The 25,506-nt window shown below is 42.8% G+C and overlaps 1 protein-coding gene across 9 annotated transcripts in view; it reads right to left on the bottom strand.

Annotated features, from left to right (window-relative positions):
* Positions 1–25,506, bottom strand: part of EPB41 (erythrocyte membrane protein band 4.1) — a 188,075-nt gene that overhangs the window by 141,220 nt on the left and 21,349 nt on the right. For 2 of the 9 annotated variants that reach the window (XM_073317254.2, XM_073317255.2), the window contains one exon: positions 15,654–15,718. The exons of 3 other annotated variants lie outside the window; for them this stretch is intronic. In XM_073317254.2, the coding sequence (XP_073173355.1) occupies positions 15,654–15,709 (56 nt within the window). In that variant the 5' untranslated portion in view covers positions 15,710–15,718. Of the gene's footprint in view, positions 1–15,653; positions 15,719–22,921; positions 23,869–24,061; positions 24,086–24,105; positions 24,153–25,506 lie in introns of those variants that run through there. 4 more of the 9 variants (XM_073317262.2, XM_073317256.2, XM_073317258.2 and 1 more) reach the window with 4 other exon arrangements.

The following is a 25,506-nucleotide window of genomic DNA, read 5'->3' as shown; positions in this document are numbered from 1 at the left end:
ATTAATAGCTGGGTCTCACAAAAGGAGAACTTCCTGAAGTCAGCTATTAGACCATATTATGTAGACTGCCAGTGCTATAGGAATGGATGCCTTTTGAGTACTTCAACTAGATACATCATCTAATCCCAGCTCCTTTAAATCTCTGCTCTAACCCACAACAAACACTGTTCTTTAAGACGAGGTTGAAATGACATGATTACTCCCACTGCTACAGCTAAGAGGATAAAGAGGTGAAGTGTTGATAAGGTAGGGGAAGAGTAAGCAAAAGAACAGCTTTAGAACGTTACAAATACAAATACATAAAAAAAATACACAAATTTAGAAACCCTTCTGATGGATGTCTTAAATCAGAACAAACTTCTACAGCATCCCAGATTTTAGATACAACTTTCTCTATAAAAAACAGAAAAATGTAGTGTAGTTCAGACACATGGAGCTATTCTCCCATAACAATCTACAAAAGCAAAAAAATTTTAAAGATATAAAACAAAGGCCATTAAGTAAGAAATGGAACAGTTACTGTGTCCCCAATCATTCAAACTTTGCTTTTAATATATATCTTTACTAACTCAATTAAAACCCCACGGGGGAGGGGGAGTGAGTACTTGTGAAACAAGCAAACTTTTTTTAAGCAAGGTTCTCAAATATAAAGGGAAGGCTAACCAGGCTAACCACCTTTAAATCCCTCCTGGCCAGAGGGAAAAAACCCTTTCATCTGTAAAGGGTTAAGAAGCTAAAGATAACCTCACTGGCACCTGACCAAAATGGCCAATGAGGAGACAAGATACTTTCAAAGGGGGGGGGAGACAAAGAGTTCTCTCTGTCTGTGTATTGCTTTTGCCGGGACAAGAGCAAGAATGCAGGTCAGAACTCCTGTAAAGGGTTAATAAGCAATCTAGTTAGATATGCGTTAGATTCTGTTTTGTTTAAATGGCTGATAAAATAAGTTGTGCTCAATGGAATGTATATTCCGGTTTTTGTAACTTAAGGTTTTGCCTAGAGGGATTCTCTATGTTTTGAATCTGATTACCCTGTAAGGTATTTACCGTCCTGATTTTACAGAGGTGATTCTTTTACTTTTTCTTCAATTAAAATTCTCTTTTAAGAACCTGATTGCTTTTTCATTGTTCTTAAGATCCAAAGGTTTGGGTCCGTGTTCACCTATGCAAATTGGTGAGGATTTTTATCAAGCCTTCCTCAGGAAAGGGGGTGTAGGGTTTGGGGGGATTTTGGGGGGAAAGACATTTCCAAGTGGGCTCTTTCCCGGTTATATTTTGTTAGACACTTGGTGGTGGCAGCAATAAAGTCCAGGGACAAAAGGTAAAATAGTTTGTACCTTGGGGAAGTTTCAACCTAAGCTAGTAAAATATAAGCTTAGGGGTTTTTTCATGCAGGTCCCCACATCTCTACCCTAGAGTTCAGAGTGGGGAAGGAACCTTTACATGGTGGCAGAGTGGTGGGATTAACTTGCAGTCATTTTGAGATTTTTTGAACCAGAAGCACAGATTTTAAAAAAGGACTTTTTTTTTTCCTTTGGGCTGCTGGAAAGCAGGTTCTAAGCTGAAAGCAGTTAGAGTTTTTTTTGTCTCTGCTTGGGGGCCAGAACAGAGACAAAAGGAAATTGTCTTTTGTGAGCTGAAGTTTTCTCTACCTAAAAGACAGGGTAGTTAACCTCCTGCAGGGAAATTCACAAGTCTTCACAGACCTGAAGAGGTATTTTTTAGCTAAGAGCAAATAGAGGGGTTTTCTATCCATTTGCCTGGAGACAAAGGTGTTAAAAAAAAACCTAAGTATTTTTCTGTAGGCTGACAATCACTATGAGAGAACATAGGTATCCGGTTACAGCACAACCCAGACAGACAGACAGACAGACAGACTGGCTAAGTTGTTTGTTTGTTTTATTTCTAACTCTCGGGTGTAAAGTTAGTTAAAAACAGAGAGGCTAACATGACGGAAACCAAGGCACAACACAAATTGGAGTTAACCAGACTGGAGGCAGCAAAAGAGGCAGAAAAAGCCCTAGAGGCTGCCCACAGGAAGCTATTGAGGCAAGGGAAAAAGAACTGGAGGCAAGGGAAAAAGAACTGGAAAAGAAAGAAAAAAGAGGAAGCATGCATTGGAGATGGAGAAGGTAAGGGTTGAGCAGAATCTACTGGATAACCCTAACAATCCATCCCCAACAATCCACAAATCGGAGCGACTATGTCCACAGTATGATGAATCCAGCGATATTGCTGAATATTTTCTCACCTTTGAGAGACTGCACTCTCCATAAAATTCCTGAAGCTCACAAGATGACCACATTGGTTGCAAAATTGACTGGAAGAGCTCTGGACATATTAAATAAGATGCCTATTGACGAGGCTTCTGACTATAATAAGTTCAAGGATTTGGTTTTAAAGCAATTTCAAATTACATCTGAAACATACAGAGTAAAATTTTGAACCCTTAAGAGAGGGCCTGGACTAAATCATGTGGCTTATCTAAACCAGATGAAGGATCTGTTAGATAAATGGGTCCAAGGAAGCGGTGTCACTAGCTTTGAAGAAATGTGTGATTTGATAGCTCAGGAGCAATTCCTGAATATGTCCAAGGAGGAAATAATACAGTGTTTATGGGATAAGGAAATGTACTCAGCAGAAAGTCTTGCCTCTTATGCTGATCGATACAAGCAGTCCCAGACCACCAGAGAGGCGAGGCAAGACAGAACAAAACATGTGGAGGGAGGAGAGAGGAATAACCCTGGTCACAGTTGGAGCGGATACCCGAAGGGACACTCTCAGACCACCCCCTACTACTGGGGATAGCCCAAGGCCCCTACTACATACCAAGGAATACTCCAGACACCTTATCATCCTGCCACACCATTCTCCAGCAACCCACCTCGCCCCAGTGATCCGTCAGCTGGACGATGTTTTAAATGTAACAAGCCGGGGCATGTGAAAGGCCAACTGCTCCAAGAACCCCAACAGATTACAGTTCATTGCACCGGAATCACAACAGAGGTCCTCAGGCCAAATACCTCCCAGATACCCTTGGAGTGGAGGGAAACTGAGTGTGGGCGGGAAGAATGTCACCACGTGGAGGGACACCGGAGCACAAGTGTTGGCTATCCATGCTTCCTTAGTGGACCCCAATTTAATAGACCCAGAGATCCAAGTGACAATTCAACCCTTCAAGTCCAACTCTTTCAATTTGCCTACGGCCAAGTTGCCTGTCCAGTACAAGGGCTGGTCAGAAACATGGACTTTTGCAGTCTATGATGATTATCCCATCCCCATGCTGTTGGGGGAAGACTTGGCCAATCATGTGAAGCTAGCCAAGAGGGTGGGAATGGTCACCCGCAGCCAGGATAAGCAAGCAGTTAGGCCTAGCTCTGTTCCGGAAACTTCTACCAGGACCTGGTCAGAGGTGATGGAACCAGACCCCATGCCAGTGTCAGCAACAGCAGTAGCGAATCCAGTCCCAGAGACCCAGACGTAGCCAGTCCCGGAACCGGCGGAACAACCAGCACCAAATCAATTGCCAGCACTGAATCCAGTACTTGCCACCCCAACACCAGAGAGCCCCACCGAACCTGAACCGGCAGCAGCCGATAACCCTACACAAGAGGCTCAGCCGGAGCCTGAAACCTAACATAGTGCACCAGCGGAGAGCAGTTCACAGTCAACGGAAACAGCCCCATCCCCTACATTGCTTCCAGAGGGACCAAGCCTAGGTCCACAATCCAATGAGGAACTGATGTTTCCAGCATCAAGGGAAGAATTCCAGACCGAACAGGAAGCAGATGAAAGCCTCCAGAGAGCTTGGATGGCAGCACGGAGCAATCCACCACCTCTCAGCTCTTCTAATCGATCCAGATTTGTTGTAGAAAGAGGACTTTTATACAACGAAACTCTTTCTGGTGAACACCAGGAAGACTGGCATCCTCAGAGACAGTTGGTAGTTCCAACTAAGTACCGAGTAAAGCTCTTGAGCTTAGCCCATGATCATCCTAGTCGCCATGCTGGGGTGAACAGGACCAAAGACCATTTGGGGAGGTCATTCCACTGGGAGGGAATGGGCAAGGATGTTTCTCCCTATGTCCGGTCTTGTGAGGTATGCCAAAGAGTGGGAAAACCCCAAGACCAGGTCAAAGCCCCTCTCCAGCCACTCCACATCATTGAAGTCCCATTCCAGCAGGTAGCTGTGGATATTCTGGGTCCTTTTCTGAAAAAGACACCCAGAGGAAAGCAGTACAAACTGACTTTCACGGATTTTGCCACCCGATGGCCGGAAGCAGTAGCTCTAAGCAACACCAGGGCTAAAAGCGTGTGTCAGGCACTAGCAGACATTTTTGCCAGGGTAGGTTGGCCCTCCGACATCCTCACAGATGCAGGAACTAATTTCCTGGCAGGAACTATGGAAAGCCTTTGGGAAGCTCATGGGGTGAATCACTTGGTTGCCACCCCTTACCATCATCAAACAAATGGCCTGGTGGAGAAATTTAATGGGACTTTGGGGGCCATGGTACATAAATTCGTAAATGAGCACTCCAATGACTGGGACCTAGTGTTGCAACAGTTGCTTTTTGCCTACAGAGCTGTACCACATCCCAGTTTAGGGTTTTCACCATTTGAACTTCTATATGGCCATGAGGTTAAGGGGCCATTACAGTTGGTGAAGCAGCAATGGGAGGGGTTTACACCTTCTCCAGGAACTAACATTCTGGACTTTGTAACCAGCCTACAAAACACCCTCCAAACATCTTTAGCCCTTGCTAAAGAAAACGTACAAGATGCACAAAAAGAGCAAAAAGCCTGGTATGATAAACATGCCAGAAAGCAGTCCTTCAAAGTAGGGGACCAGGTCATGGTCCTAAAGGTGCTCCAGGCCCATAAAATGGAAGCATCGTGGGAAGGGCCATTCACGGTCCAGGAGCACCTGGGAGCTGTTAATTATCGTATGGCATTCCCCACCTCCAACCGAAAGCCTAAGGTGTACCATATTAATTCTCTAAAGCCCTTTTATTCCAGAGAGTTAAAGGTTTGTCACTTTACAGCCCAGGGAGGAGATGACGCTGAGTGGCCTGAAGGCGTTTACTACAAAGGGAAAAGTGCTGGTGGCATGGAAGAGGTGAACCTCTCCATGACCCTTGGGCGTATGCAGCGACAGCAGATCCAGGAGCTGTGCACTAGCTACATGCCGATGTTCTCAGCCACCCCAGGACTGACTGAACGGGCATATCACTCCATTGACACAGGTAATGCTCACCCAATTAAAGTCCAACCTTACCGGATGTCTCCTCAAGCTAAAACTGCTATAGAACGGGAGATCCAGGATACGCTACAGATGGGGGTAATCCATCCCTCTGGCAGTGCATGGGCATCTCCAGTGGTTCTAGTTCCCAAACCAGATGGCGAGATACAGCATTTAGCTTACGGTAGTCCACGCAAAAATGTAACTCGCCCAGACAACTATCCCATGCCACGCACAGATGAACTATTAGAAAAACTGGGACGGGCCCAGTTCATCTCTACCTTAGACTTAACCAAGGGGTACTGGCAGGTACCGCTAGATGAATCTGCCAAGGAAAAGTCAGCCTTCACCACACATCTCGGGCTGTATGAATTTAATGTACTCCCTTTCAGGCTGCGGAATATACCCGCCACCTTCCAAAGACTTGTAGATGGTCTCTTAGCAGGATTAGAAGAATATGCAGTTGCCTACCTTGACAATGTGGCCATATTTTTGGACTCCTGGGCAGAACTCCTGGAACATCTACAAAAAGTCTTCGAGCGCATAAGGGAGACAGGACTAACTGTTAAGGCTAAGAAGTGTCAAATAGGCCTAAACAGAGTGACTTACCTTGGACACCAGGTGGGTCAAGGAACTATCAACCCCCTACAGGCCAAAGTGGATGCTATCCAAAAGTGGCCTGCCCCAAAGTCAAAGCAACAGGTCCAATCCTTCTTAGGCTTGGCCGGATATTACAGGCGATTTGTACCGCAATACAGCCAAATCGCTACCCCACTGACAGACCTAACCAAAAAGAAACAGCCAAATGCCATTCAGTGTCAGAAGGCCTTTAACCAGCTTAAAGCAACACTCATGTCTGACCCTGTGCTAAGGGCCCCAGACTTTGACAAACCATTCCTAATAACCACAGATGTGTCCGAGCGTGGTGTGGGAGCAGTCTGAATGCAGGAAGGACCGGATCAAGAATTCCATCCTGTAGTGTTTCTCAGCAAGAAGCTGTCTGAGAGGGAAAGCAACTGGTCAGTCAGTGAAAAAGAATGTTACGCCATTGTCTATGCTCTGGAAAAGCTACGCCCATACGTTTGCGGACGCCGTTTCCACCTGCAAACCAACCATGCTGTGCTACAGTGGCTTCATACCGCCACGGGAAATAACAAACAACTTATTTGGTGGAGTTTAGCTCTCCAAGATTTTAATTTCGACATCCAACACATCTCAGGAGCTTCTAACAAAGTGGCTGATGCACTCTCCCATGAAAGTTTCCCAGAATCAACTGGTTAAAATCGTCCTTGAGATGTGGAAAATATTGTGAGTCTTCGTACTAATATACTTGGTAGTATATTTAGAGGTGCATGTGTCTATTAACTCGGTTTTCTCCTAGAGCTCCAGGAAGAAATCCCAGCCAGCGTTTCACCCTATCTGTGATTTGGGGGGCATGTCATAAATATAAAGGGAAGGCTAACCACCTTTAAAGCCCTCCTGGCCAGAGAAAAATAACCCTTTCACCTGTAAAGGGTTAAGAAGCTAAAGATAACCTTGCTTGCACCGGACCAAAATGACCAATGAGGAGACAAGATACTTTCAAAGCTGGAGGGGGGAGAGGGGGAAACAAAGGGTTCTCTCTGTCTGTGTGTTGCTTTTGCCGGGACCAGAGCAGGAATGCAAGTCAGAACTCCTGTAAAGGGTTAATAAGTAATCTAGTTAGATATGCGTTAGATTCAGTTTTGTTTAAATGGCTGATAAAATAAGTTGTGCTGAATGGAATGCATATTCCAGTTTTTGTGTCTTTTTGTAACTTAAGGTTTTGCCTAGAGGGATCCTCTATGTTTTGAATCTGATTACCCTGTAAGATATTTACCATCCTGATTTTACAGAGGTGATTCTTTTACTTCAATTAAAATTCTTCTTTTAAGAACCTGATTGCTTTTTCATTGTTCTTAAGATCCAAGGGTTTGGGTCTGTGTTCACCTATGCAAATTGGTGAGGATTTTTATCAAGCCTTCCCCAGGAAAGGGAGTAGGGCTTGGGGGGATTTTGGGGGGAAAGACGTTTCCAAGTGGGCTCTTTCCCGGTTATATTTTGTTAGACGCTTGGTGCTGGCAGCAATAAAGTCCAGGGACAAAAGGTAAACTAAATAAATAGTTTGTACCTTGGGGAAGTTTTAACCTAAGCTGGTAAAAATAAGCTTAGGGGTTTTTTCATGCAGGTCCCTGCATCTGTACCCTAGAGTTCAGAGTGGGGAAGGAACTTTGACAGAGGTAAATTTGGGTCCTTTTCTTCAAAAGGATATAATTGTTAGTCTCTCTTTTGAGAACAATGCCTGTACTCACATGAAAAAGTTTCCATGCCATGGTCTGGAGACTTGTAGGGTACATAGTGTTTTCTATTGTACTAATGGTGGAACGATTAAATCTTCTCTCTTTGAATTTGTCAGTAGAAAATAGGTATACGATACAATTTTACATTGTTTATCATGTCAGCTCCAGCAAGACCTCATCGAGATGGATTTCCTCGCATATAAAGTACCAACAAAGAGAAAGCAACTGCTTTGTCTCACATATTTACATAATCCGCAACAGACCTCATGGCAACAAAAGCCTTTTGGAGCAAAATGGGAAGAGATTTAAACTATGGATCAGTTTTCTGTTTGCATTAAGATCAACTCCGTCCCCACCCCTCTGTCCTACCCTATTAATATACAGTACTGAGGTGCTTCCTGCTTTGGGGTCAATTAGCATTGCACTTCCACCCCTCCGCACTGAAGTTTATTTCAACAGCATGCTAGCAAGGGCCAAATTTCAAACTTTAGGTTTTCATCTGGTACCTGATACTTTCCAAACAATCCAGGGTACTTTCATTATCTCATGAAGAAGTCACATCCCACTGAAAGACGCCCAACCCTGATAGGATTACTTACTATGGCAAGGCCCTCTCTATAAAGCTTGCAACCAGCTTTCATTACAGGTTAACACTGTTGAGAGACTTACAAATATTTCACAGCTTTTCCTTATCAATGTTGCCATCTTTTGTAATTTTAAATCATAAATCTCATGATATTTTGTGATTTTCATAAAGCCCCAGCTCCAAAACTCATGATGTACGAATCAGTTTCATTAAAACAGTTTCTAGCCTTCATGCTTATAGTGAAGTACTTGAAAATGTGAGCACTAAAAGCTCAAAAACAAATCGAAAATAAGAACCCCAGTTTTTAAAAATCTAATTTTGAAACCAGTTTCAATTTTTTGGGTCCTGACTCACAATTTTTGAATAATTGGGGTTAGCAACACTTCTTGCAGGTAAAGTCCAAATTAGACTTTGAAAGCTTACAAAGATATCACACAACACTGGGCAACAAAATGGCAGAGGAAATTCATTGTTGATAAATGCAAAGTATTGCACACTAGAAAACATAATTACCTATACATACAAAATGATGTGGTATTAGTTGGCTGTTAGCACTGAAGAACAATCTTGGAGTCATCATGGATAGTTCTCCAAAAACATCTACTCAACGAGCAGCGGAAGTCAAAAAAGATAACAATATTAGAAATTTTTCAGAAAGGGATAGAAAAGAAGACAGCAAATATGATATAAATCCATGGTACCCCCACATCTTGAATGCTGAGCACAGTTCTCATCACCCCATCTGAAAAAGATATATTAGAATTGGAAAAGTCCAGAGAAGGGCAATAAAGATGATTAGAGTTATGGAACAGCTTCCATATAAAGACAGCTAAAAAGATGGACCATTCAGCTTAAAAAAGAGACAGCTAAGGGGGAAGACATGATAGAGGGTTGTAAAATCATGAATGGTGTGGAAAAAGTGAATAAGGAAGTGTTATTTACTCCTTCAAGTAACACTAGAACCAGGGGTTATGCAATGAAATTAATAGGCAGCAGCTTTAAGACAAATATAAGGAAGTATTTCTTCACACAACATTGTCAACCTGTGGAACTCATTGTCTTAGGATGTGAACGCCAAAAGTTTTACTGGGTTCAAAAAAGAATTAGATAAGTTCATGGAGGATAGGACCATCAATGACTATATTAGCCAAGATGGTCAGGAACACAACCCTATGCTCTGGGCGTCCCTAAAACACTGACTACCCCAAGCTGGAACTGGAGGACAGGGGATGAATCACTTGATAATTGCCCTGTTCTGTTCATACCCTCTGAAGCATCTGGCATCGGCCACTGACAGAAGACTGGGCTAGATGGAATATTGGTATAACCAATTACGACCATTCTTAATAGAGCAAAATGAATGTTAAACCTGTTCGTTTGTTTTTTTAAAGTACTAACTGTAGTTATACATATTTCTAACTTGGGGGAGGGTGCACATCCAAAACATTAAAACCAATATTTAACTCTACAGTGTTAGGAGACAGTTTGTATCAAAAACTCTTTATATAATTGTTCTATTGATCTATACTGTATATTAACCCAGATTGGAAGACACTGTTTAAACTGGTTCTTTCATAACAGTACTAACATTATATAGAATTTTGATTTTAAAAGTTACCTGTTACATCATATACTGTACAGTTTAATGAGACAAGCATATTACATAACATTAAAAACCCTACATGAGCATTTAACACAACACTACCCAATATTAGTTCCCATCCAAGTTAAAAAACAACATTAGGCAAATTGACTAAAAATTACTTTGGTATAAACTCAGATCTGCCCCATTTTTTAACTTTCACTTTAGGTTTTGGCTCATTTTCAAACCTTTTCCTTCCTACACATCCCCAAACTGACCTCTGAAATCCCATAGGAAGTCATGGAAATTTCTTAAATTCCTAGCTATAAACAGTTTGATCCATGCCAAGACAGGACTGCAAATATTTAAAGAACTTCCCTATTTGTTGCAATTTTTTTATGCAAGTTAGAAATCACATTATACAACCCAATTAGAAACTCAGTCGTATTAATGAATCATGAAACCTCAGTAGCTGAATGCTGTTATTTTAACAAGGGTTATAAGCACAGAAATCATATTCCTTTTTAGCATGTACATGTGCAGCTAAGGCAGCAGACTATTTTACTGAAAACCACAAGGTAGTTCCAGGCCAGCAGCAAACTCAGGACTCTTGCAGCCTTGATTGGTGAAGATCAACAGGGTCTTGCAGAGAAGGCAGCCGGGGGAAGAGGTAAAAAGGGAGTGAAAAGAGGGAGGGCAAGTAAGCCCAATGTGCTGTTTTTAAAAACAAGCCATCCTAGCAGTTTAAATATGGTGCATTTAATAGTGGATTTAGAAGCCTTTTAGAATGTACATTATGATGGAAGAGAACTCTTGCCCTAGACAAATAAGAGCTCAAATAATAAAAATCTTAGGGAGTTATTTTCTATGTTCTGCTAAGACACCACAGAATATACAATATAGTAGGATTCCCACATTCAAGCATGCAGTTAGAAATCGGGGGTCTTCTTTTATTTCAATGCCTGTTAGCTTTATGTTAAAAATTTAACAATCAACAACAATGCACTCTGCTCTGAATAAAACTCACCTGCCCTGAAGAACTGATCTAAACAAGGAGCTTACCATCTAAAAAGGAATTATTTGTGTGTGCGTGCTTAGGGTTTTTTAATGTGAAAACACTTAGGGTTTCTTAATGTGAAAAACAGGAGAATCTGGGGTGGGGGAGGGAGGGAGATCAAAATTGACATACATTATAAGAAATAACAAAATTAAGTGACCTGAAGCTGAATGGTAACTAAAGTTTAAAAGAAAGAAAAACAGCCACACAATCAGTATTTATTGTGAACTGGCTAGAAGTAATTGAAAACGTCAGCTTGTCTTTTCTACACTGGTGCACGAATTAGGTCAAACCAGCAGGAGCAACATTAAGTAGTGCAAGCAAACAATCTGGGGGAAGTGAGTGGTTTTGTCTCGTCAACGATTGGCTTTTCAGCCCTGGCTCTACGGTTCACATTCACTGGTATAATCACAAATGTTCAATTCGATTGGTATCAGAAGATTATGAAGAGGTCTAAAGGAAATCTCATTTCAATTTGGCATGGCATAGTAGGACCAATCTACTTTGGTCTAATTCTGATATATTTCTGTCAATAAATAGAGTACATGACCTCTCTCCCTTCTCAGCAAGTCATTTAAGATCCAGATTCCCAGTATAATTTCCCCTCCATTGAGAAGTGTACAAATTGACAATCACTGTGTGTGAGAAAATTACTGTTGACAAAGACTTTAATAATCTGCCATAGAGATAAAGTTACAAATATGTGAAAAATATTTCTATAGCTTTTGAAAGCTTATGCAGATAGTGCTTTGTTGTGACACAAGAGCAACCTTTCGGGATGAGGGCTTTTAAAAACCTGTCACATTATGATCTAAGAAATGAAGTTGAAGAGATTTATTAGATCGTCAGCCCAGCTCATTATTAGTCTCTCAGGTAAGTCATCTTTCCAGTGTATTCTCTCCCCGGTGTTTTATTACGGAGCCACAACAGCAACCCTACAGTTAATGTTAAAAAATAACTCGCCATTAAAATCCTAAATTTGGCACACTGCATCAACTTTTGCCAAAGCCAGATCATTTTTCTGGAAGTTTTCATGGGGTGGTCTTTTACCAGGGAAGACTCTCCTTCCCACCCCCATTTTGCATCATTTTGACTATTTAATCGTGATCAGATTTTAACAAATCCTGATCATGCATTTTTCTAACATGTTCCTTTTTGCAACAGAATCTCTCAAAAGGCAGTTTGGCCCAGAAACTCCCGATTTGGCTTTTTCTAGTGTCCTCAAAGAGTCATTTAAGTATTTTCCAAAAAATCAAAGGGTTAATTTCAGCTCTGCACCTATGAGAACTAAGGCTTGGTCTATACCAGTGGTTTTCAAACTGCAGGTCACGACCCACTACTGGGTCGTGGAATGTAAGGCACTGGGTCGCAGCGGCTCTCGTCACCACCACCAACTGGGCCGTTAGAAGTCCCATCAGTGGTGCTGCCCAGCTAAGACAGGCTAGTTCCTATCTGTTCCGACACCGCACTGGGCCCCAGAAGTGGCCAGCAGCAGGTCCGGCTCCTAGGCGGGAAGGTCACGGGGCTCCTGCCCCCGTCCTGAGCACCAGCTCCGCACTCCCACTGGCCGGGAGCCCTGGCCCCTCCCAGAGGTTGTCAACTCTTACCATTTTAAATCACAGATCTCACAACAGCTGGTGGGTTACTTCTTAAAGCTCCAGCGGTCATGTTACTACTTTTAAAAATTACGTTTCTAGCCCTCACGGCTGTGAAGAAAAAGTCTGAAAATCATGAACTGGCGGTTCAAACAGCAAAATGCATATTAAGATCATGATTATTTGGGACCGGACTCATAATTTTTGAATGCTTGGGGATGGCAATACCAAGTCTCTCTGATAGTAGGACCCAAGTCACAGAGTGCAGAGATGTCACTTAATTTGGCTCATGGTGTATATCTGGCTCACTTGATGGATTTTTCTGCCCCCGCTATAAAATGGGTCAAATTTTCAGCTCTGAAGCACCCTGAAATCACGGGTCTTGTCTAAAATTTGCTAGTAAGCTCTTCCACGTAAGGCCTGTCTCTTCTTATGTTTTTATACAGCACCCAGCATGGTAGGGCTCCTTGGCACCAATCCAATACAAAATATTTAATATTAAAGAATAATCATGCCTTCCCTGGAATAAACGATCAGCTGTTCCCTTTCATTTCCTTCAACTGACAACTAGTCAGGTTCTCTACCAGCACAGGGTAAGAACAGACAAAAGAGCAGAGTTCTTTTTAAAAAAAAATTACAGGTGCAACTTTATAAATGAACACAATAAATAAAAATGGCTAATCTCCTTTTAGATTCACAGACATCTTAATTCCATTTAAGTAGTAATTTGTCTGGGAATTCAAATTAGTTTTAAATGCCCGGCAGGGAGAGGGAAGGGGAGATGGGTAGTAAGGTTACCACCACTTCCCTTGGGAAATTTTTCCACAGCCTAGTGCAGGGGTGGCCAACCTGTGGCTCTGGAGCCACATGCGGCTCGTCAGAAGTTAATATGAGGCTCCTTGTACAGACACCGACTCCAGGGCTGGAGCTACAGGCGCCAACTGTCCAATGTGCCCCGACGGGGTGCTCACTGCTCCACCCCTGGTTCTGCTACAGGCCCGGCCCCCACGAGGCACTGGGAGCAGGGGCGGGGGGAGCTGCTGACGTACTACTGTGGCTCTTTGGCAATGTACACTGGTAAATTCTGGCTCCTTTTCAGGCTCAGGTTGGCCACCCCTGGCCTAGTGGATCTTGCTGTATTAAGTGTACCCTGATATTGAGCCTACGTTTTCTTTTATTCATATACATTTGCGTAATTACATTTGATCAATTAAGTCCCTATTTATGAATTTAGCTTCTGAGTAAGTCAAGTCAGTATCACATGCTTCTCGTTTTGCACGAAATCACTGTTCATTTCATCAGTTTGCTCAGCACATGATAGGAGGTAGGCTACGTAAGCAATCAAGGAGAAAAGAATAAGAAAGGGCAATAGCAACAAAAACTAGAAAACAAGCAGCATTCAGTAATATTAACAAACCTCCAAATATTAAGTTTTGAAAAACTTGCTGTGGACTAAAGCACATCCCCTGGCCTGATATATCATTTCACGAGATAATCCATGAAAGGTCAGTGTTTTAATGTGTTACTGGGCCAAACTATCAAAGAGTTAAACAGTCTATGAACAGATTATCTACCCTCTGAAGAACAAAATTTCCCCTCTTACAATACAGCTTGAAAGTATTAAAATTCACAAATGGCCGCCACTAAGACAAAGCACACAATTTATCATGGCATCTGTAGTACTGCTTATGCTTAATGCTGTGAATACCACTGTAAGGCCAACTGTCACAGGGCACCAAATGTTGACAAAACACCACCACATGATAACCAGCATAAGTCTGTAAATTTTAGAAATAGTTCCACTTCTCAAAGAAATTATATCAGTAAAGTAGCTAGCACAATGGGCCCTTTTGTTGGTCAGGTAACAGCTTTACTGCATCTGATTTCCAAGAAACCGAGCTTAGATTTTCATTATTTTTTTTTTAAAGTTACTAAGTTTATCAGTGTTTCTCCATTTTCAAACCATGCCTTTTGCACTTAAGTGTTCAATTTTCATGTCTCTTTTTAATAGATTGCAGAGGAATTCTGCTAAGAACCTTGATGTTATTGCAAAAGGATGTTTCAACCATAAACACCAGCCTCTTCAACCAAAAACACAAGCTGACAGACAGTTTTGTTGAAATTACAGCTGTATCTCAAGCTAGAGGACAAAGCTCAACTGTGCAAGATTTGTTGAAATAAACCTGAAAATAAAACTTTTAGTGCCACCTAGGGGGACCAATAATAAAACAGAGACAGAAGAACTGTATTACAAGCAATCTCTGTGGCTGCTGTATTTATTTATCCGTCAATAAAAATTAGCTTATTCTGGAGAGAAGCTAAATGTTACTTAGATCTACCTGGTAGAATTGCTACATTTATAAAATGTCTCAGGAATTGTTACACAGACTTCTAAGATGGTGTTTCCCTTCCAAAATTAAAATAAAGAAATATCTAGCTGTTATGGTTCTTAATAAAAAACATTCACGATATGGTGAGTGTAATCGGTGAAGTAGTGTCTGCCTAAGCTTGTAGAGAGCCTGAAACAGTAGTGCTAAGATGTGAGCTGCCCAGTTGTTTAAATGGGTTCTAACTCAGATGCCAGCCACAATGTCTTAAATCAAGTGCTTCTCAACCAAGGGCACATGATGTACCCCCTGGGAGTACGCAGAGGTCTTTGGGGGTACATCAACTCATCTAGATATTGGCCTAGTTTAGAAAAGGCTACATAAACAAGCTCTAGCGAAGTCAGTACAAACTAAAATTTCATATAATGACTTGTTTATACAGCTCTATATACTATACATTGAAATGTAAGTACAATATTTATATTCCAATTGGTTTATTTTATGATTATATGTTAAAAATGAGAACAAATTTTCAGTAATAGTGTACTGTGACACACTTGTATTTTTATGTCTGATTTTGTAAGCAAGTTGCTTTTTAGTGAGTTGGAGGTATGCAAGACAAATCAGACTCCTGAAAGGGGTACAGTAAACTGGAAAAATTGTGAACCACTGTGACAACACTTAATTTTTTTCCCCCACAGTTTACCAAAGCCTTTAAGAGGCAGAAGATGATGTAAGATATGTAGGCCTTGAAAGAAAAACAAAGAAAAACAACACACACTTGGCTGGGTCAGAGGTGAGAAAAACAGAACACACATTTTACAAGTTTGAGAAAAACACTGCACTAGTTTGTCACTGTGGAATTTAAAACAAACTAAATAACCTGAGAGAACGATTACTGAAGGATAACCTAGTAGTACATTATCTGTTTATGCATATGATGGTAGCACCTTCTGTTCTTGTATTCTTTAGAAGTTTTTGATGGGAATGGCTGTATCTCCACCATGTGTACTGCCTGGATGGATCCACAAGATCTCTCTGTAGTTAAGGTATAATAAAGCAGCGGTCAGAAAATTTCCTGATCTCCCCCCCCCCCCCCAAAAAAAGGGTAATTCACTGAAATTTTGCATGGGAATGTTGCTATTGAAGAAATTCCAAAAGAAACCCAGCAGGTTTCGAATGGAACCCAGTCTGCATGACAGGTTTTAACTTTCTCAAACCGAAACTTTAGAATTCCCATTCCACCGGGAATTTCAAAATTTAAATTTTTCCTATTTCAGAATGGATTTTTTTTTCTTTAGTTTTGGAATCCCCCCACCCAAGGAAGTTTCTGTTTCTGGCCAGCTCTAATTTAAGCCAAGTTCTGCTCTCAGTCACCCTAGCATAACTACAGAACACTGATTTCAATTGAGTTCTTCTAAATTTACAGCAGACCACAGAATCCCACTATCACAGGATAAGTATAAGCATGTAACAGCTGCTGGGAAGTGAGAAACATCAGTGAGGTGGGAAAAGCTTGGAGTAGGCAGAGAAAAGTCTGGCAATATTACATATTCTGTAGTGGGGACTTGCAAGGTTCACAGCATACAAACATAGAAATTAGATAGCATAAAATACTCTTGTTGGAAGGTTGCAACATAAACTCCAGAACTTCAATACACAAGAAACAAAGAGGGATGATTTAACTGGGAATTGGTCCTGCTTCAAGCAGGGGGTTGGACTAGATGACCTTCTGGGGTCCCTTCCAACCCTGATATTCTATGATTGGGCGTGGGGGTGACTGGCAGCCTAAGGCAGAGAGGCACAACTTTCCCCACCCACTTTAAAATGGCTCTTTCCAGGCAAACTCTGAGCACATGCTTTGCTACAGAGCCCCCTAGCCTGCAAGCAAGACCCTCTTCCCCATGCACACTCTTAAAGTGATGGCTTGCAATTCCAACACAGTCTTCAATACACCGCAAGACTATTCTCACATAGGGAGGAAATTTTCTAGCGGAGGTTCTTGAGATACCCTGACAGGCCAGCAAGTAGTGATCCCCGTCCCCGCTCAATGCTTCGTCTTCTGGGCCCTGTGTGCCATTAACGGGGTGAGCCTAGGAAGAGGAATTCAATCCTTGACTGTTGCCACTTCCTCATCTTCCTCCTCAGTAGTCTCAACTTACGCCCTTCTCCCCCATTTCTACATGGTCTTAGGAACCCAACGTCCCATCCAACCAATCCCCAATCTCTCATTCAGTACTGAGCTGTTGGCGCCGCCTCCGATAGGCCCATGTTGCCAGCCTCCATCACCTACTTATTACATCTTCAAACCACCATCCTCATGCTTCCTCCCACTCTGGAGAGGCATTCTCTGTACACATTTGCAAAGCTACCTCATTGTCTTCCTTCATAGCCCTCCTCAAAACTCTCCTTTCCTGCAATGCCTAAAAAAAAGGGGGTCAACCATTAGAGTGCTAGTGGGCAGAAACCACTATGCATCATGGGGGCCAATTCTGTCTCACTGTTTCCCGGTACTGCCTAATCTGGGGGGCGGGGGGAATAAACATGGGGAAATAGTTTTACGTTGTGTAATGACGCATCCATTCCCAATCTTTATTCAAGCCTAAGTTAATGGTGTCCAGTTTGCAAATTAATTCCAATTCAGCAGTCTCTCCTTGGAGTCTGTTTTTGAAGCTTTTTTGTTGAAGAATTGCCACTTAGGTCTGTAATCGAGTGACCAGAGAGATTGAAGTGTTCTCCGACTGGTTTTTGAATGTTATAATTCTTGACATCTGATTTGTGTCCATTTATTCTTTTACATAGAGACTGTCCAGTTTGGCCAATGTACATGGCAGAGGGGCATTGCTGGCACATGATGGCATATATCACATTGGTAGATGTGTACGTGAATGAGCCTCTCATAGTGTGGCTGATGTGATTAGGCCCTATGATGGTGTCCCCCGACTAGATATGTGGACACAGTTGGCAATGGCCTTTGTTGCAAGGATAGGTTCCTGGGTTACAGAGTAACAGCCGTGTTAGTCTGTATTCGCAAGAAGAAAAGGAGTACTTGTGGCACCTTAGAGACTAACCAATTTATTTGAGCATGAGCTCTCACAAATCTTGGGAGACAGGCCAGTCCTTGCCTACAGACAGCCCCGCAACCTGAAGCAAATACTCACCAACAACCACATACCACACAACAGAACCACTAACCCAGGAACTTATCCTTGCAACAAAGCCCGTTGCCAATTGTGCCCACATATCTATTCAGGGGACACCATCACAGGGCCTAATAACATCAGCCACACTATCAGAGGCTCGTTCACCTGCACATCTACCAATGTGATATATGCCATCATGTGCCAGCAATGCCCCTCTGCCATGTACATTGGTCAAACTGGACAGTCTCTACGTAAAAGAATAAATGGACACAAATCAGATGTCAAGAATTATAACATTCATAAACCAGTCGGAGAACACTTCAATCTCTCTGGTCACGCAATCACAGACATGAAGGTCGCTATCTTAAAACAAAAAAACTTCAAATCCAGACTCCAGCGAGAAACTGCTGAATTGGAATTCATTTGCAAATTGGATACTATTAATTTAGGCTTAAATAGAGACTGGGAGTGGCTAAGTCATTAGGCAAGGTAGCCTGTTCCCTCTTATTTTTTCCTACCCCCCCTCCAGATGTTCTGGTTTAACTTGGATTTAAACTTGGAGAGTGGTCAGTTTGGATGAGCTATTACTAGCAGGAGAGTGAGTTTGTGTGTGTATGGGGGTGGAGGGGATGTGAGAAAACCTGGATTTGTGCAGGAAATAGCCCAACTTGATTATCATGCACATTGTGTAAAGAGTTGTCACTTTGGATGGGCTATCACCAGCAGGAGAGTGAATTTGTGTGGGGGGGTGGAGGGTGAGAAAACCTGGATTTGTGCTGGAAATGGCCCACCTGATGATCACTTTAGATAAGCTATTACCAGCAGGACAGTGGGGTGGGAGGAGGTATTGTTTCATATTCTCTGTGTATATATAAAGTCTGCTGCAGTTTCCACGGTATGCATCCGATGAAGTGAGCTGTAGCTCACGAAAGCTCATGCTCAAATAAATTGGTTAGTCTCTAAGGTGCCACAAGTACTCCTTTTCTTGTTCCTGGGTTAGTGGTTCTGGTGTGTGGTTGCTGGTGAGTATTTGCTTATGGTTGGGGGGCTGTCTGTAAGCAAGGACTGGCCTGTCTCCCAAGATCTGTGAGAGTGATGGGTCGTCCTTCAGGATAGGTTGTAGATCCTTGATGATGCGTTGGAGAGATTTTAGTTGGGGGCTGAAGGTGACGGCTAGTGGCCTTCTGTTATTTTCCTTGTTGGACCTGTCCTGTAGTAGGTGACTTCTGGGTATTCTTCTGGCTCTGTCAATCTGTTTCTTCACTTCAGCAGGTGGATACTGTAGTTGTAAGAACGCTTGATAGAGATCTTGTAGGTGTTTGTCTCTGTCTGAGGGGTTGGAGCAAATGCAGTTGTATCGTAGAGCTTGGCTGTAAACAATGGATCGTGTGGTGTGGTCTGGGTGAAAGCTGGAGGCATGTAGGTAGGAATAGTGGTCAGTAGGTTTCCAGTATAGGGTGGTGTTTATGTGACCATCGCTAATTAGCACCGTAGTGTCCAGGAAGTGGATCTCTTGTGTGGACTGGTCCAGGCTGAGGTTGATGGTGGGATGGAAATTGTTGAAATCCTGGAGGAATTCCTCAAGGGCTTCTTTTCCATGGGCCCAGATGATGAAGATGTCATCAGTGTAGTGCAAGTAGAGTAGGGACATTAGGGGACGAGAGCTGAGGAAGCTTTATTCTAAGTCAGTCATAAAAATGTTGGCATTCTGTGGGGCCATGCGGGAACCCATAGCAGTGCCGCTGATTTGAAGGTATACATTGTCCCCAAATGCGAAATAGTTATGGGTGAGGACAAAGTCACAAAGTTCAGCCACCAGGTTTGCCGTGACATTATCGGGGATACTGTTCCTGATGGCCTGTAGTCCATCTTTGTGTGAAATGTTGGTGTAGGGGGCTTCTACATCCAAAGTGGCCAGGATGGTGTTTTCAGGAAGATCACCGATGGATTGCAGTTTCCTCAGGAAGTCAGTGGTGTCTCGAAGATAGCTGGGAGTGCTGGTAGCGTAGGGCCTGAGGAGGGAGTCTACATAGCCAGACAATCCTGCTGTCAGGGTGCCAATGCCTGAAATGATGGAGCATCCAGGATTTCCGGGTTTATGGATCTCGGGTAGCAGATAAAATACCCCTGGAACTCCGACCAGGGGTGTGTCTGTGCCGATTTGTTCTTGTGCTTTTTCCCCATGTTTATTCCCCCTCCCCCCCGCTCTTCCTCACACGTTCTTGTCAACTGCTGAAAATGGCCCACCTTGATTATCACTACAAAAGTTCCTCCCCTCCCCACCACTCTCCTGCTGGTAATAGCTCACCTTACCTGATCACTCACCTTACAGTGTGTATGGTAACACCCATTGTTTCATGTTCTCTGTGTATATAAATCTCCCCACCGTATTTTCCACTAAATAAATCCAATGAAGTGAGCTGTAGCTCATGAAAGCTTATGCTCAAATAAATTTGTTAGTCTTTAAGGTGCCACAAGTCCTCCTTTTCTTTTTGTCTAACAACAGTGGCCAATGCCGGGTGCCCCAGAGGGAGTGAACTTAACAGATAATGATCTAGTGATCACTCTCCTGCCATCCATCTCCACCCTCTGACAAACAGAGGCTAGGGACACCATTCCTTACCCATCCTGGCTAATAGCCATTAATGGACTTAACCTCCATGAATTTATCCAGTTCTCTTTTAAACCCTGTAATAGTCCTAGCCTTCACAACCTCCTCAAGCAAGGAGTTCTGCAGGTTGACTGTGCGCTGAGTGAAGAAGAACTTCCTTTTATTTGTTTTAAACCAGCCGCCCATTAATTTCATTTGGTGGCCCCTAGTTCTTATATTAGGAGAATAAGTAAATAACTTTTCCTTATTCACTTTCTCCACACCACTCATGATTTTATAGATCTCTATCATATTCCCCCCTTAGTCTCCTCTTTTCCAAGATGAAAAGTCCTAGCCTCTTTAATTACTCATCATATGGGTCCCGTTCCAAACCCCTAATCATTTTAGTTGCCCTTTTCTGAACCTTTTCTAATGCCAGTATATCTTTTTTGAGATGAGACCACCACATCTGTATGCAGTATTCAAGATGTGGGCGTACCACGGATTTATATAAGGGCAATAAGATATTCTCCGTCTTATTCTCTATCCCTTTTTTAATGATTCCTAACATCCCATTTGCTTTTTCGACTGCCGCTGCACACTGTGTGGATGTCTTCAGAGAACTATCCACGATGACTCCAAGATCTTTCTCCCGATTAGTTGTAGCTAAATTAGCCCCCCATCATATTGTATGTATAGTTGGGGTTATTTTTTCCAATGTGCATTACTTTACATTTATCCACGTTAAATTTCATTTGCCATTTTGTTGCCCAATCACTTAGTTTTGTGAGATCTTATTGAAGTTCTTCACAGTCTGCTCTGGTCTTAACTATCTTGAGCAGTTTAGTATCGTCTGCAAACTTTGCCACCTCAGCGTTTACCCCTTTCTCCAGATCATTTATGAATAAGTTGAACAGGACTGGTCCTAGGACTGACCCTTGGGGAACACCACTAGTTACCCCTCTCCATTCTGAAAATTTACCATTTATTCCTACCCTTTGTTCCCTGTCTTTTAACCAGTTCTCAATCCATGAAAGCATCTTCCCTCTTATCCCATGACAACTTAATTTACATAAGAGCCTTTGGTGAGGGACCTTGTCAAAGGCTTTCTGGAAATCAAAGTACACTATGTCCACTGGATCCCCCTTGTCCACATGTTTGTTGACCCCCTCAAAGAACTCTTAATAGATTAGTAAGACATGATCTCCCTTTACTACACGCTGTGCCATATGGGGCGTGTAAATATCACCAGGTAGCACACCATGCTAGCGAGCGGAAGTGACTAATACACATTCCTATAAAGGAGGATGGACCAGTGGCCTTGTTCAGACTCTAAATTCTTTTCAAGTGAAATTCCCTTCAGTGCAGTAGGCAAACACAAGGTTTATCCTTCATTTACAGCTACACGCGTGCAGCGGTGTAAGAAAGATCAGAATCAGCCCCACAGTTTTCTAGACACTTCTTTTAAAATGCCATGTCCTCATGTGCCTTTCTGTGTTGTATCTAATATGCTTCTTGGGACAGGGTTTGTTTGGCACACTGCACATTTTGCACAGTACTGTATATACCAGTGTTGCTATGATACAATACAGCTATAAAATAATCCACAAGCTACCCAAAATGGGTGGCAAAATTACAACTGAAAGCCACAAAAAAAAAAAAAAAAAAAAAAAACACCGACACACACCTCAAACTCCTCCCACACATGACACAAAATTAACCCCCTAATAAAACAGATGAGAACTTCCCGCCGTCTGGCCCTGGAGGCAGCTACACGCAAGGTCTGCTGAGGATGCCAACAGAAGAAAGTCACAAATATGGAGGTCAGTCACCTGAGGAAGTCCAGCCACCATTCCCGGAAAGCAAGTCCCAGAAGCAAAAGCATCCCAGCAAATTTTAAGTGCTGCAACCAAATACAAAGAGCGGGCCTCTTTTCTTCGCTATTCAGGTCACAGGCCAAATCTAAGTAGCTGGACGCCTAGACATATGCTGTGCTGGAAGTTTGCCTGCTACCTTCAGTAGAAGCATGCATGTCATACAATATTATGTAAGTGAACAGCCTTATTCAGATGCACATGCCAGTTCCCCCTCCAGCAAACACAATAGCAAAGGACATTTTCCTGCAGTTGTACCTCACACACTAAGAGGGTTGACTCTGTTGTGAATGCACTCGGGTTGTGTATGTGTGTGCACGCGCGTGTACGAGAGAGAGAGAGAGAAAGACTAACTCTGATCAAAACAAGTTTGGAGCTACTGATCAGTTGGCTGTAGCCCTGACTTTCACAGGTGCTCAGCTCCCACCAATTCCAACAATCCAAACAAACATATCCTTGATGTAGCATTTTGCTTTCACTGCTTCCCCAAGGAATCCAGAGTTTAGGACTTATATTTTATTTAGTAGGAGATGCCCATTACACCTTACTTAAAGTCACAAGCCCTCTTGACAGGAGTGTCATTTTGAAAGCAAGCCTGTAACATCACTTGCCTGGTTAAGCCCAATCTGCTCCCATGTTCCCTTTGCATTCTTCAGTGCAAATGCTTCTTCAGTGACTGGCATTTCTGCATCAGCAAGCACCCAGATACATGCAGCCTTTTGGCTCCGGATTTCTGCTGTCCTACATCCCACTTTCTTGTGGAAGAGAGCAACCTTTACTAAAGGTGAAGCTTGTTTAACGCGTCAGAAGAATAGAATTTAAAATAATCAGCTAAAACATCACTGAGGCACCGCAATCTACCGTCCTACATCGTCACCTCTGCAAGGCACCCAGGTACACAGAAAGACAGCTATGCCAAAAAGGGAGAGGCTCATTGCAAGGGGCTTTCATAAATTAACACCAGCGGTTCCAGACTGTGCTCTACAGGAATTCTTGAGGAACGCAGGGCCGAATTTCACATGTAACTGCTGAAGCCAGTGGAGTCAGACTGGTAGGAGATTAGAGAGGCCCATAAAAACGGTCTATGGTACAGTACAAAATTAGCACAAGACTCTCCTCAACTCTTCAGTAAGAAGCAGAGACCAGAAGGCACTGTACTGTCACTACTCCCTCCCCATCTCTCTGCCTGTGGTTTGCACGCTCGTTTGTTACTTTTATAGTGACGTGCTGCTCACCTGTCTGCAGATCTGAGACTGCGGATCCTGGGGTGGCTTCGTCTCCAATCCTACCTGTCTCTTGCAGGGAGATCTCCTACATAATTGCAGCACTGATCCACCACCACCATTTTCAGGGGGAGTTTCCAGAAGGAGGGGCATGGGGAGAAAGTGGTTCTCTTTTCCCAGTGCAAAACAATTCTCACTAACAAGTGAATTATAAGTAGAACTGAAAGGACATCTTTTATTTCAATGGCAAGAATACTAAGCAATCCTGGCCGGCAAGAACAGCCTACTGATAAAGATGCTTTAATAAAAATATATCCAGAAATAGCAACATAAACTCATTCTCATTATCCAAAACCCTAAACACACATTTCACTTCACCTCCTATTTCATCACCACCACACAGACAACATATGCAAAGCCTGCAATTGCATAACGAACAATGCACCAAAGGATAAGCCAGGAGAGCCAACCCAGTTTCCTTTCAACTGAAAGGGATCACAGTTTAAAAAAAAAAAAAGGTATATGGACCATTTATTTCTGCTCACTAGTAGTCTAACAAAGCACATACTCACCCAGAGATGAGCCAATCGGAGGAAGCCCGCCGGTGAAGTGCCATAATCCATTAGAGGACAGGACATGAAAACAAAGGGAGGGAGAGAAAAGACATTAGTTAATAAAGAGTTCCAGCTTTTTAAAAGACAACCACACCCACAAAAATCCCTTAAATCACATAGCCAAGTACTCATGGGTGTGAGGGATAGTTCAGTGGTTTGAGCATTGGCCTGCTAAACCCAGGGTTGTGAGTTCAATCCTTGAGGGGGCCATTTAGGGCTCTGGGGCAAAAATTGGGGATTGGTCCTGCTTTGAGCAGGGGGTTGGACTAGATGACCTCCTGAGGTCCCTTCCAACCCTAATATTCTATGATTCTATGATTCATACCTATATGTTTTTACATACACTCTCCAAGAGTGTTTACTTGACTTTTCCAGGAGTGGAACAGATGGCTGAACCAGAGGTTCATATTGGACTATTTCTTATTAGTGTGCAAAGTTGTAGAAAAAAACAGTTGTGTTAATTAATGCAGATAATACTCCATATGGGGATGCAGAGTCCTGTGTTTTATCACAGCTAATACAATTCAGAGAGCGCCTCGGGCGATAATCTCACACACATGCACAGAGCGCAAATTTCAGGTCGCAAATATGAAAACAAAAAAGATTCAAGCACCAAGAGCCTGACTGAGCTAGAGAAATGCCGAGACTGAAAATTGGGGCATACTTCACTTCTCTTCATGCTGGGCCTGGATAAGCCTAAAAAAGATCAGTTACTGTAAAGGCAAACTCCATTAGGCATGGGGGTGGAGGGACTGAGTGAGTCTCCATCCCAAATCCAAATGAGTTTTGACTGAGCCCCCTAGTGGGCTTTTTAAAAAACATTTACTTTTTAATAAATTACCACTTCTTCCATAAAATCTCTAAATCCTAATCCTCTCCACACAGAAACTTTAGCCAAATACAAAGGGATTAAAAAACAACAACTGTTGCCCTATAAGGCACAATGCACTACCTGCTACTGCTCCCCTTCCTCCATCCTTTGTCTGTATGCTCTTCAGGGCAGGGACTCAGGATGCGTAGTGCTCAGTATACCATTTGGACGATATAAATACCGCGACAGCTGCAATTTGTCATTTAGGCCACCAGAGTCTATGCACATTTCTCTGGACAACCAAGCACACAGAGGCATCTTTAACTATTGTTTTAACATGCACGGGCACCACGTGCCTTTTATTTTGTTCTGTGAGGCCATGGCTGCACTATAGAGCTATACTTTTTAAACTGGCAAAGCACCCAGAGCGTAGATACAGATTATACCAGCAGAACGGTGCTTTTACTGACATAGCTTAGTCCAGACACACACACACAGCAAGACAAGCTGTATCTGCCAGGGTAAGCAGCATCTGCACTTGGGGCTTT

The sequence above is a fragment of the Lepidochelys kempii genome, chromosome 19 (assembly GCF_965140285.1).
Source record: "Lepidochelys kempii isolate rLepKem1 chromosome 19, rLepKem1.hap1, whole genome shotgun sequence".
Lineage (NCBI taxonomy): Eukaryota > Metazoa > Chordata > Testudines > Cheloniidae > Lepidochelys > Lepidochelys kempii.
The sequence above is the reverse complement of the archived record's forward strand: the minus strand, read 5'-3'. Positions and strand labels throughout refer to the sequence as shown.